This window comes from Rhinoraja longicauda, chromosome 2, assembly GCF_053455715.1.
Source record: "Rhinoraja longicauda isolate Sanriku21f chromosome 2, sRhiLon1.1, whole genome shotgun sequence".
Lineage (NCBI taxonomy): Eukaryota > Metazoa > Chordata > Chondrichthyes > Rajiformes > Arhynchobatidae > Rhinoraja > Rhinoraja longicauda.
The window spans coordinates 72,035,528-72,048,912 of NC_135954.1; the positions used below are offsets into that span (position 1 = coordinate 72,035,528).

At 43.6% G+C, this 13,385-nt stretch overlaps 1 protein-coding gene across 5 annotated transcripts in view; it reads left to right on the top strand.

Moving 5' to 3' along the window:
• Positions 1 to 276: 276 nt before the first annotated feature.
• The window catches only part of top2b (DNA topoisomerase II beta), a 105,490-nt gene continuing 92,381 nt past the window's right edge, over positions 277 to 13,385 (top strand). The window contains exons 1-6 of one of the 5 annotated variants that reach the window (XM_078420956.1): positions 326 to 1,071; positions 1,813 to 1,896; positions 2,550 to 2,716; positions 8,220 to 8,408; positions 9,918 to 10,008; positions 11,627 to 11,690. In XM_078420956.1, the coding sequence (XP_078277082.1) occupies positions 2,675 to 2,716; positions 8,220 to 8,408; positions 9,918 to 10,008; positions 11,627 to 11,690 (386 nt within the window). In that variant the 5' untranslated portion in view covers positions 326 to 1,071; positions 1,813 to 1,896; positions 2,550 to 2,674. Of the gene's footprint in view, positions 305 to 325; positions 1,072 to 1,812; positions 1,897 to 2,549; positions 2,717 to 8,219; positions 8,409 to 9,917; positions 10,009 to 11,626; positions 11,691 to 13,385 lie in introns of those variants that run through there. The other 4 variants (XM_078420972.1, XM_078420965.1, XM_078420980.1 and 1 more) reach the window with 4 other exon arrangements.

The following is a 13,385-nucleotide window of genomic DNA, read 5'->3' on the forward strand; positions in this document are numbered from 1 at the left end:
GAAATGTGTATGTAGTCTGCTGTTATGTTTGAGAGTGATAAAAATAATGTTGAGTGTTGACCCCTCCAAATACAAATACTGATCTGATGCTGAATCAACTTCAGCACATCCTTAATGAAAAGCCGGCCGCTTCCCTGATGCCTGATGAAAAGCCGGCCGCCGTCATTGACACAGAGATCCTTCCACACCAGATGCATCAAGGACGTCGCGCCGGAACGAAGTCGATGATAGGTGGATGGGGACGACGGAGGCAGGCGATTGGCGGGGGTGGCCGGCAGCCGCCAGTCGGTGTGTGGCTCGCTCGGTGGGTCTGAGTGGAGCTGGCGGACGGGCGGAAGCGGTGGCGGACGGGCGGTCGGTCGGTCGGTCGAGCGGCGCGAGGGGCGACGGTGACGCTGCAGCTGCCTCGCGTTCCCATTGTCTGGGGTGGCCGCGTGAGAGCGCGTGCGCGCGCGCGCGGGCGGGCGGGCCGGCCGTTGAGACGTTGGTTTAACGGCCCGGAGGCCTCGCCAGGCCGCCGCTCAGTTCAGCCTCCTCCATTTTATCGTCAGGAACCGGCAGACCGTTTTCAGTGCGGGCATTTTGTTTACGTGTTTGCAGTCGCTCAAAGACAACAATCGGGAAGAAGAAGAAAGCAGCTCCCCACCCCCCCCCCTCCCCTCCCCCCATCCCTGTTGGTCCTGTGCTTGATGAACGCCATGGTGGCGGCCTCGCACTGAGGCGGGGAGAGACAGGCCGGGTGTAGGCGAACAAACGGCGATCGGCCTCCAGCCGTCATCCCGCTCCCGGCGCCCATTCTCCTCGGGCCTCCGTCGATACCCGGCGAGTGTTGAGAGCGTGTGCCGGCCGGTCACTGATGAGACGGGCAAAGCCGGGGGAGTGAAAGATCGGCCGGCTTGAAGCGACCGCCGACCCGGCGAGCGAGCGAGTGATCTAGTGATCCCCTCTGCTCAGCCCTGACTCTTCAGCAGCCGGCCGGCACCTTGCAGCGGCGGCGGAGACGGTGCGAGTGGTGCAGCCCTTGGGAAGATGTCTAAGGGAGACGGCGAGTCCGGAGGTTTGACCTGGGTGGTAAGTGTGTGTGTCAGCTGCGGGTCTAGGCTGGACCGAACAACCCCGATCAGTGTGTGAGAGGGAGGAAGGGAGCGGTGCCGCTCACCAGGCCCAGGTCGCCCGTTCCGGTGGATGGCTGGATGAATGCTGGGGCTACTAGTCTCAGAAACCAGCCAGTGTCAATCCAGGCAACACTGTCGTGCCCTGGGTTCATTCATCGTTTTTTAAATCAGAAACGAGCAATGTTTCTTTACAGAGTCAATGATTCAAACGTGCTCGGAGTTTTGCTAGTTGTCTTAAGGGTCCTAGCCTAGCGTCCCCATCTGCGTTTAATCCCGGCTGTCAATCGGCGTCTGATGTAACTTGACGCCATTCACGGCATTACACATGACAGAGACAGGAAGTAAACTTTCGGACTGTGAAGTATTGTATTTCATTGAAGAAATCACAAGCCATATAGTTGACGTAAATGTGAACCGTTAAAACGTTCTAATGTACATTGTGGAGTTCCGTTCAATCTCCTGTTTCAGTAATGATGAATATGAATGATGAAATGTTTTGGAACCTTTTTACAATGTATACAAATGGATGAAAGTACCAAAGTATGGTTTCTAAATTTGCTGTTGACACAAAAATAAGTAAGAAAGTAAGTTGTCAAGAGGACACAAGGAAGCTACAAAATAATATAGGTTAAAAAAATGGGAAATGATTTGGCAACTGAAGAATATTTATGCAAATGTGATTGACTGTTTTTGGCAGGAACAATAAAATGCACTATCTGAATGGTGAGAATCTGCAGAGTTCAGGGATGCAGAGGGATTGGAGTGACATAGTATACATAAGGTAATATGCTAGTGTCTGCAAGTTATTATGAAGGGAATCCGAAAGTAGCAAGGTTTTGTATTGGCCATTTCTGGAGTGTTGAGCACAGTATTGATCTCCTATTTTAGAAAATATGTTATGCATTAAAAGAAGTTCAGATGTTTACCCAAATAACAGCTTGACTGGGTGGGTTGTCTTCTGAGGAATGCTTGGACAAGCTGGGCATGTATCTGTTGGAGTTTAAGGAAGTTAGAGGTAATATGATTGAAATATGCAATACCCATCGGGATCTTGGGAGGATGGATGCAGAGAAGATGTTTCCGTTTGATTCTAAGGGGGCTGCCCACTGATGGAAGATGAAGCATTTTTTTCCTTTCAGAACATTGAGTCTTTGGAATTCACTTCCTCAAAGGATGTTGGAAGAAGAGGCAGATTCTATTTAATTTAATAGATAGATATTTTATAATCAAGATGATATAAGCTTACCAGGAAGACAGGAATTCAAAATTCAGATTATAATCAGATCAGCCATGATCAAGTTAAATGGCAGAGCAGGCATGAGGGGGTTGTGTGGCCTACTTCTGCCTAGAATGTTTAAATTCTGTAAGTATTTTATATGATCTTCAACTCTTCTACAATTTCTTTAATGTAATTTCATCCTTATCTGATTTTAGTGGTACTTCACCTGAATGTATTCAGCTAATCTGAATGAGCATGTTTTACATTTTCCCCTGATTGAATTAATGAATCAATCTGGATGGTGAATATTTAACAAAGGGGCTGGGATTGCCCTTAGCAGATGTGGATATTAACTCGGGAATCACAGTTCTTTGAATCTATGGTAAAAACATTTCAGTTGGCTATTGGGTTTTAAACAACTTTATTGCTTAGAGTCATAGAATATGGAATCCTTAAAGCACAGAATAAGGTCAATTAATCCATTGGGTTTGTGTTGCTTGTTGGTGGACCATTTAAGATAACATCCACCCTCAAACAAGATTTCAACCACTTTTGCAATTATGTTTCAGATCATAACCATAGCATGGATATAAGGTTTTCCAATTTGCCTGTTTCTTTTGTCAATTCCTTTTGAATCGAACAGTAACAGTTCTGCTTACATATTTTTTAGTGTTATGATGCAGTTCCCCTGTGGAGGGAGATACAGAGTTAATGTATTGATTTAATGACCTTTCAACAGAACGTTTTGCTTTTCAATTGCTCTCAACGTTCATTGTTTGCAATCTTTGTTACTTCAAAGAGCATGGGCCCAGTATTATCAATTTCATCTTATCACTAATCATTCGTCAATAAAATAATTATAATGAATTTTCTGTTCATTCTGTATGATCTTTATATCCTTATTAAGATTTGGTGACCAGAAAATGTTGCCGTTTGCTTGTGGGTGGTAGTCCGTTGTGTGGTTCAGCTTAGTGCCAAGCAGCCGGCCATTGCTGACCACAGCTCGGATGTGAACTGCGCACCTCTGTCGGAGGAGATGTCCGTTGGCACACCAAAGCAGGTGATCCAGTGGGCCGTGAGGGCACGTGCCCAGGTCGCAGTAGAGGTATCCGAGAGCGGAACGGCTTCTGGCCATCTCGTGAATCTGTCCACGATGGTGAAGAGGTGGGTGACACCTCTGGATGGGGGCTGAGGTCCAACGATGTCGACGTGGATGTGGTCGAAATGCCGGTGTGTCAGGGCAAAGTTCTGCAGCAGCGCCTTGATGTATCACTGAATCTTGGAGGTTTGATAGGGGATTCACCCTCTGGCCCAGTTGCTGACCTGTTTGCACAACCCGTGCCACATGAACTTGGCTGCCATCAGTGCCTTTGTTGACCGGACGGAAGGGTGAGCTAGGCCATGAACCATGTCAAAAATCTGGCGGCGCCAGGTAGCGAGGATAATGGATCTTGGCTGTCCGGTAGACATATTGCAGAGGAGTGTGGTGTCAGCGGGCCCGAATCGCACATCCTCCAACAGCAGGCCTGAGATGGCGGTGTGGTAGGCGAGCATCTTTTAATCCTCTCGCTGCGCCACATGGCCATGTAGTCGACATCTGAGGCCAAAGCGCGGATGTCATTGATGGCAGTGTGGGACAACGCATCCATGACCTGGTTGCTCTTGACTGCAATGTGCTGGACGCAAGTCATGTATTCTGAGATGTAGGTCAGGTGGCGCTGCTGTTGGGCTGACCAAGGATCAGACACTTTGGCAAAGGCAAAGGTGAGTGGCTTGAGGTCGTTGAAAGCTGTGAAATCCCTGCTCTCGAGGAACAAGCGGTCAAAAGCGCTGTATTGCTCCTCGGGGGTTCGCAGGTGACGACTGAAAAAGGCGAGGGGTTGTCAGCTACCATTGATCAGTTGTTCCAGCACTCCGCCCACGGCTGTGTCAGAGGCGTCGATCGTGAGAGCTGTTGGTGTGGTGGCCCGTGGATGTACCCGCACCTTTGCCAGCGCCCCCTTGGCGTTGTCGAACACGGTCGTGGCTGCGTTGTCCCAAACGAGCTCTTTCGGCTTGTTGGCCAATGCCTTGAACATGATCCTGGTGGCTGCTGGCACGAAACAGTGGTTGAAGTTGGCCATGCCGATAAACTCTTGGAGTCCTTTCACAGTAGAGGGTTTGGCAAACTTGCGAATCGCCTCGACCTTGGTTGGGAGTGGGACCTCTCCGTGCTGGTTGATGTGGTGGCCGAAGAAGTTGAATGAAAGTGAGGCCAAACTGACACGTGGCAAGGTTGATGGTCGGGCCATGCTCGTTGAGCCTCTGGCAGAGCTGCCGGAGGTGTGCGCAGTGATTCTAGTGAGAGCGGCTGGCGATGAGGATGTCGTTGAGGTGGATGAACACAAAGTCTAACCCGCAGCCCACCATGACCATGAGCCGTTGGAAAGCTTGGGCGGCGTTCTTGAGGCTGAAAGGCATGCACAGGAACTCAAATAGCCCGAATGGGGTGATGTGGGCCATCTTGGGGATGTTGTCTGGGTGGACCGGAATCTGATGGTAGCCGCGTACCAGGTCGATCATGGAAAAAATCTTGTTACTGTCCAGGTTTGCCATGAAGTTCTGGATGTGAAGGACAGGGTACCGGTCGGCTGTTGTGACCTCGTTGAGACGGCTGTAGTTCCCACAGGGTCCCCACCTGTGAAGTGGGGATGCCCAAAGGCTGTCTGAGCGGCAAACTATGCCTATTTCCTCCATCTTGCAGAGCTCATCTTTGGCCAGTTGGAGCTTGTCGGGGGTTCCTGCGTGCGCGTGAATGGAGTGGCGGTCCGGTGGTGGGGATATGGTGCTCCACCTCATGCTTGGGGCTGGCCGTTGTGAACTGGGGAGTTATGATGTCAAGGAAATCGGGCAAGATCCTGGCGCACTCATTTTCGGAGAAGATTACCGAGCCGAGGTGGGGCACAGTCAATTCGACGTGGCACAAGGTGATCGACTCGAACGTCTCAGAATTAACGAGAATTTGTCCTTTCACGTCGACCAGCAGGGAGTGCGCCCGGAGGAAGTCTGCACAGCCCAGCAGCGGTTGTGAGACATCTGCAATGGTAAATGTCCACTTGAAGAGACAGGAGTTGAAGTTGAGCGGGAACGTGCGGACCCCGTATGTTCTGATGTTGCTGCTGTTGGCGGCGGTCAGGAGAGGCTCCTTTCTGGAACAAGAGTCTGAAGAAGGGTCTCGACCCGAAACGTTGCCCATTCCTTCTCTCCCGAGATGCTGCCTGACCTGCTGAGTTACTCCAGCATTTTGTGAATAAATGCGTAATAGTGCTTGGTGACGTCGGCAGTTATCTGACGGATGTGGAATTGGGCTTCGGCTTGCTCAAACCACATTTGGGGCTGTGATGTCCAGAAGGTGGACTGTTTGAGTGAAACTGTGTTCTGCTGATCTGGATTGTCTCCTCCAGGCATGATGAAATCCAAAAGAGGCTCTTTTGGATTGTCGGGGTCACAACTGTAGAGGTTCACGTGTTGTATCAACACTCAGTTTAATATTTAAATGATACAGCTCAACAATTAGTACAAGAGGGCAAGGTGTGTGTTAGCGTGTTGACTGTGAGGTGAAGACTAGCTCTGTCGTCCGCTGCACACCGCCAGCAGACCACACAGGTCAATGTTGATTGTAACGACAGGTCCACGCGAGTGTTCGAGCTCGACGAACGACGGTTCAAGACCAAAGTGGGTCGGCCCAACACAATGCACAGCTAACTGCACAAGTACTATAATTTATGCATGTATCCTATTACTGCACAAGTGCTGTAATTTATGCATGTATCCTATTTTTCTTGCACACCCTTTTAGAACTGACATTTGGTCTATATTGGCTTTTCACATTCTTCAAAAGTTAATCCATTTTTTTTGTTATAAGCCACATCCATTTTGCCAGCCCACATTTTCTGGAAGTCTTTTTAATCACATCCCCAAGTTTGATGCAACTTACAGATTTTAATATAACCCCACTTCCAATCAGTGAAGCTGTGGTCTGAGCACTGCCTCTTGGTGAATATAGGTGTTCCAATCCAGTAGTCTAAATATCAACTATTTACCATAGTTTTTTTGCTTTTTCTTTCCTGAGATTTTATTAATCATTCCATGGCCTCACTTTTGCTACCCATCCTTTTGTTTGGTACTTTGTCTTCTAAACTCACTGTCTCTATCTTTTGGGAGATATTTTTGCAGAAGCCAAGATGTTATTGGAATAGATTTTGTAGTTGCAATTATGGTATGCTACTGATGTAAAATTATAGTATGCTGCTGATGAAAACTTTAAAGTATCCTGGTGGCACTGGATCGATGAATTGGAGTTGGCCTGGCAATAGGCTATGCTTGATCTGTTCACTCACATGGCTGCTGAAGGGTCTCATGTGGTCGCCCCCACTGACCTGTGACCACACAAATGCGGCATCCGCTGCCGCTCTGCTTAGGTGAATTGAGGATGCAATGTTCCGCTTCCCGAGCTGATCACGGAACTTTAGGCCGCCAACATTCCCCTTCACCTTCAATTGCTACCATTGTGGAGGAAGAGCAATAATAGAATAATGGAAAAGATTTTAACTTTCACTATGAACTGCAACTATTCCATTGCCTTTTCATTCAAAAAGCCATGGATTGTTGTATTTTCCAGGATTTAATCAAAAGTAAAGCAAATGCAAAATTAAGGGAACAGGAGTGATAGTAATGGAAGCCTAATTTGTTTTTTGGTTGAATATAAAGGATTTTTTTAACACAAGGAATGATAAATTTCTTATGAAAAAACAGACTCATGGCAACGTCATTATGAAATGCTTCATCACAGAGACAGAGATATGCACATCTTCAAACCTCATCTGCATTGGTGCGAGACCAAATGTAGACTAGGTGACCATTTTGCTCAATACTTGTACTTGATCCATCAAAGCATGTTGGATCTCCTGGTTTCTAACCATTTTAATTCCTCTTTTCATACTGACCTTTCTGTCCTGGGCTGCCTAATAGCCAATGACCACCTTTTGCAATCGCTGAAATAAACGATATCTTTACAGTGAACCGCAGCAACCTTCATTTACAGTAAATTTATAGCGATATCATTTCGAAGTTGAATATTTTTGATAATGAGCCATGTTTTGGATTTTCTGTCATTTCTCCATGAGCCAATATCTAACCAGACTTTTATGTCTATGCAGTTTAGTACCAAAATGTCAAATGCATCATCATTGATACAGTTTCTCTGTATAACCTGCACTTTTTTTTGTAGTTTTCACCAGTACAGTATGCAAAACCATAAAAACTGATTGGATTTAAACTTTTTTGAAATCTTTTCCTATGAAATAACCTGAAAATGTTGTCTTATAAAATGAGGAACAAATGGGTTTTAATGCTGCTTAGCAACCAATCTGGCCATTTAAGAATTAATTTGCTGAATGTATGATCCAATTCAGACTTTCAAAATGTAAGGGATTTTGTTCTGTCTGGGAGAATTCTTTAATGTGATTTTCTGTTCATCTTCTATGACTTCATAGTTACATTGAACTTGATAGTACTTGGCATCGGAAGAGAGCAAAACAATAGTTAAATCTTTTGTGGGAGCTCTCTTTGAGGTGTTACTGATTTGCTACTGGTTGTAACTTTCTGGTTATTTTGGAATTGGCCAATAATAAGTTGTTATCCTAACTGCATAGTTCCTTCTGTGAAATAATTCTATCGTTCCAAACTTTCCTTGTATGCAATGCGTGATGAGGTCTAGATTTGGTAAATTTGACCTGCCATTCCTCTTGGAACAGTAGAAAAAATCTGGTTCATAGTTACGAAAATATGATTTTTAATCCAATTATAGTTTTCTACAGTAAATTTTAACAACTTTTGTTCTGCAGACATTGTTCAGCAATCAGAAAGGTCTTGCAAATAAGGAAGAAATAAATGCTAAAGCTGACACTTCAAAAAAGATGTCAGAGGCTTCCAAGAAAATGTCTGTGGAGAGAGTTTATCAGAAGAAAACACAGTTGGAACACATCCTCCTCCGTCCTGACTCGTACATTGGTTCAGTGGAGCCCGTAACCCAGGTGAGAAATTATTACTTGCCTGTCGCATTCATGGTTGATGTGAAATGAATGAATTTGTAGTCTTTCAAATTTTTTAATAACAAGTAGTCACTGATAGAAACTATAGGTTTTAAATATTGCACTGAGAGTCATAAATTCTTATAAAATTGAAACATGCCCGTTAACCCACTGCAAATGCAGACCATCAACCACCTATTTACACTAATGCTCCAAGAATCCTTTTTCTTTCTTCTTCTCCCCATACTTCTATCAATTTATCACAGGTTCTCCATTTACCGATATACAATGGGCATTTTTACAGTGGTGTAAACCCATATGACTTTGGGATGTGGGAGGAAACATAGAAAATAGGTGTAGGAGTAGGCCATTCAGCCCTTTGAGCCAGCACCGCCATTTAGTATGATCCTAGCTGATCATCCAAAGTCAGTACCCCGTTCCTACTTTCTCCCCATATCCCTTGATTCCGTTAGCCCTAAGAGCTATATTTAACTCTCTTGAATACATCCAGTGAATTGGCCTCTGCCTTCTGTGGCATAGAATTCCACAGATTCACAACTCTGGGTGAAAAAGTTTACTTATCTCTGTCCTAAATGGCCTACCCGTTATTCTTAAACTGTGACTCCTGGTTCTGGACTCCCCCAATATCGGGAACATTTTCCTGCATCGAGCCTGTCCAATCCCTTAAGAATTTTATATTTATTTCTATAAGATCCCCTCTCTTCCTTCTAAATTCCAGTGAATATAAGCCCAGTCGATCCATTCTTTCATCATATGTCAGTCCTGCCATCCTGGGAATTAACCTGGTGAACCTATGTTGCACTCCCTCAATATCAAGAATGTCCTTCCTCAAATTAGGAAACCAAAACTGCACACAATACTCCAGGTGTGGTCTCCCTAGGGCCCTGTACAACTGCAGTAGGACCTCCTTGCTGCTATACTCAAATCCTCTCGCTATGAAAAGCTAACATGCCATTTGCTTTCTTCACTGCCTACTGTACCTGCATGCTTACATTCAGTAACTGATGTACAAGGACACCCAGGTCTCGTTGCACCTCCCCTTTTCCTAATCTGACTCCATTCAGATAACAATCTGTCTTCTTGTTCTTCATTGGATGCAATGTGTGATGAGGTCTAGATTTGGTAAATTTGAAACCAGAATATTGGAGAAAACCCACACAACCAAGGGAGAACATGCATACTTGAACAGCACCAGATGTCAGGATTGATCCCAAGAATGATCCAGAAGTGAGTGGGTGATCTGATACGGCATGTTTGCTCAGATTTTTTTTAAAAATTGGTAAATAGGAGAAAGGAATGATAATGAAGTTTCAAACCCATCTGCTAAGGGAACTGAATCTGTTTCATTTTGAGGAGGGAAAAGACTACATGGCATGTTTCAGGCCTTTGAATTCATGTATACTTGATTTATAAAAAGGAAACTCTTCTATAAAGGCTAATCTAATAGAGGAAATTGTAAATTCAGGAATTTTTAATTTTTATTTTTTTCAGTCAATGTGGGTATACGATGACGAAGTCGGTATGAATTTGAGGGATATTACCTTTGTTCCTGGCTTGTACAAAATATTTGATGAGATTCTAGGTAAGCTCTTTTATTTTCCCCCACTTCAACTGCCGTTTTAAGATAATTGTAGAGTAAAACTCGTTGTCCAGTTGTTTGGAATTCCCAGTAGTTTGATATCTGGCTTCTGCATTAGTCTGATACATGAGGTGGGAGTCTTGAGTGTGAGATGAATGCAATACTGGGGGCTCAAGAAACTAAAGGCAGCCAGAACAAAGCAGTCCACTCGAGTGATATGAGCAATCATTAAATACAGGTGAAGTTGTGGAAGACTGTTGGCAAATGTTGTGCCTCGATTTATGAAGTGCTGCAAGGAAAAGCGTGGAACTATAGGTCAGTGAGTCTAACTAACATCTATAGTCAGAAAGTTATTAGAGAATATTCTGAGGGATAAGTTATACATGCTTTTAGATAGACAAGGGCTGATTAGGGAGAGTCAGCATGGTTTTGTGTATTGGAAACCGTGTCTCATGAATCTGATTGAGTTTTTTGAAAATGCTACCAGGTTGGGACTGTATATTCCTTGGAGTGTAGGGGATGAGAGGTGATTTTATAGAGGTGTATATGATCATGAGGGGAATGGATAGGGCAGATGCATAATCTTTCACCTAGAGTAGGGGAATCAAGAATCAGAGGACATAGATTTAAGGAGAGAACAGCAAGATTTAAGGGGAATCTGTGGGGCAACTTTATTACATAGAGGGTGGTGAGTATATGGAATGAGCTGCCGGAAGAGGTAGTTGAGGCCAAAATTCTAGCAACATTTAAAAGACATTTGGACAGGTACGTGGATAGGAAAGGTTTAGAGGACATGGGCCAAATGCTGGCAGGTGGGACCGAGCGCAAATGGAACAAATTGGTCAGCATATATAACCTGGGTCAAAGGGCCTGTTTCCATGCTGTACGTGGCTGTAGCATGTGCAATCTAAGAAATTCACTGTAATTACTCATCTAGGCTACTTCAACAGCACCTAAATTGGATACCTCAAATCCAAGAGGAACATGGGAACATTACTTTTTGAAGTTCCCTTCCAAGTTGCTACAATCCTGCACTTCTAACCCACCACTCTATCTCCAGGTCCCTCAGGTCTAGGCTTAAGCTCAGGGGTGACCACGCTTTTACGGTTGCAGCTCCTAGACTGTGGAACAGCATCCCTCTCCCCATCAGAACTGCCCCCTCCATCGACTCCTTGAAGTCCAGGCTCAAAACCTATTTCTACTCCCTAGCGTTTGAGGCCCTCTGAGGGGGCGCTGTGAACTGTTTATGTATGTGCTGTTATGTTTGTGTGCCATTGTATGTTCGTTCTTAGTACCTGAACTGATGTACAGCACTTTGGTCAACGTGGGTTGTTTTTAAATGTGCTGTACAAATAAAATTGACTTGACTTGACTTGCACTTAAAATATAGCAGTGGCAGTCAGTAGAATAAACTGTGGTGGAGATTATCGCTACTTCATCAATGCTGAGCCAAAATTGCAATCCAGTTGTACTTTTCAGTGTACTTTATTTTCAGTGGCTGTTAATGGTGGTCTATTAGAGTTTAACATATAAAATGAGGCAAAGATCATTTCCTTTCAAATGTTATTTATGTGGTAGATATTTTTTGCTTTATAAAAAAAGTGGCTTTGTTTTATTTTAGTTAACGCAGCTGATAACAAGCAGAGGGACAAGAATATGACCTGTATCAAAGTATCAATTGATGTGTAAGTCTTTGCATTAGTACTGTGCACATTGCATGTCCATTGTCAGATTTACATTTTATTGCTTTTTTTCCATTAGAATTTAAGAATGATTTGCTGACTTTCTTATTCTATTGATGACTGTTTAGCAATTGATAATTGATTAAAAATATATTCTATTTGTAATTATTCTATTGATTATTGATAAATAATCAAAGATGTCAAGATCATTAATTTGATAACCGTTAAAGCTTAATAATTGACATCAATGTCAAATATTTGTAAACAAATTGTGCGATGGTTATCTTATCTGATTTGTGATTGGATTTGCTTGTATATTTGCCTGCTCGTGTGTCTAAATTTCTATTCTTCACTTTAATTTTCACCATGTTCAAATAGGGATCAAGGGATTAGCTTCTCACCTCCCTGGATTCCCAGTGAGCCATGTTACAAACTTATACGAGTCTTCTAGGAGATTCTAAATGCTGTACCTAGTAGCAAAAAAATATATAATCTATGCACATCAACAAGTGTGAATAAAATTGTTGTGGCATTAAGTGAAGTAAACTGGTGAAGATTAGCCAGAGATTGTAGAGATTGTTAGAGATCGCTGAACACTTAAGTGGAGTAGATGTCGGGCGTAGACAAGATTAAACAATGTATAATGGGTGTCATCATTGGCCTATATGAGATAACCAAATGAGGCTTGGGGTTAGAGTATGTGGCTGTGTGGCGGGCCATATAGTTTAAATCATAAACTGGAAAAGCACCTACTGACCAAAAAGATAAGCTTCAAATATTCAAGCTCGATAATTTGTGAAAGAACATCTTATTTGAAGTGTATACAATTTAATTTATTTTCATGGGCATTACACAAAGATGTGAGTGAAGCAGTAATTGTTTACTTTAAGACATTGCATGTTTTCACAAAATATTGAAGAGGGCTATTCCTCCAAGAAATTATTTAAACAGTTGGATCAGTAACCTGGAGGAAAAGATTTAAGACATTTTTTACCAAATGGGCGAAGATTTTTAAGGAACTGGGTTGTTGTGATCTGTAATGTGCTACCTGAAAGGATAGTGGAAGAATATTTCATATTAATTTTCAAATAGGAATTTGATTAATGTTTTCATTTTGAATTTGCTTAGTATTTCACTTCCATGAGTGGCAGCAGAAGTGTGGTATCGGTGTTGAAATCCTGAATTTTATTTTTGAAGAACAGTTAAACTCCAATAATCTCCTATCCAATTTTTCATAAAATCCAATAGTTTGTAACATGGCTCACTGGGACTTCAGTTCCCATGCTTCCTTTAAACTTGCTGGGTTTGTTGGAAAATTTATTATACTACTGTATAACATATATTTTTTAATATCAGAGGAATATTCATTAGAATAACATGCAATGGTCCAGAATAACCACCACCATTCATGTCCGAAGCATGCCAGATAAATACAATTTTACTATATTTTAAATGTAAATAATATAGAGTGGCGGCCCCTGGGGATTAGGCCACTCCCTGGGTCGAACCCCTTGGCACTGGATGGACAGGTCTGGGACGGCCCCAGGCTACGGGGTTTCCCTGGAGGGGTTTGGTGGCATTCCTTTGTCTGTCTTGTGGTGTGTGGATGCATGAATGATTATTAAACGACGTTCTCGGGACTTGCCTGGTGTCTAGCCTTATTTCAGGTCTGGACATCCACACCGCTACACTGGTGAC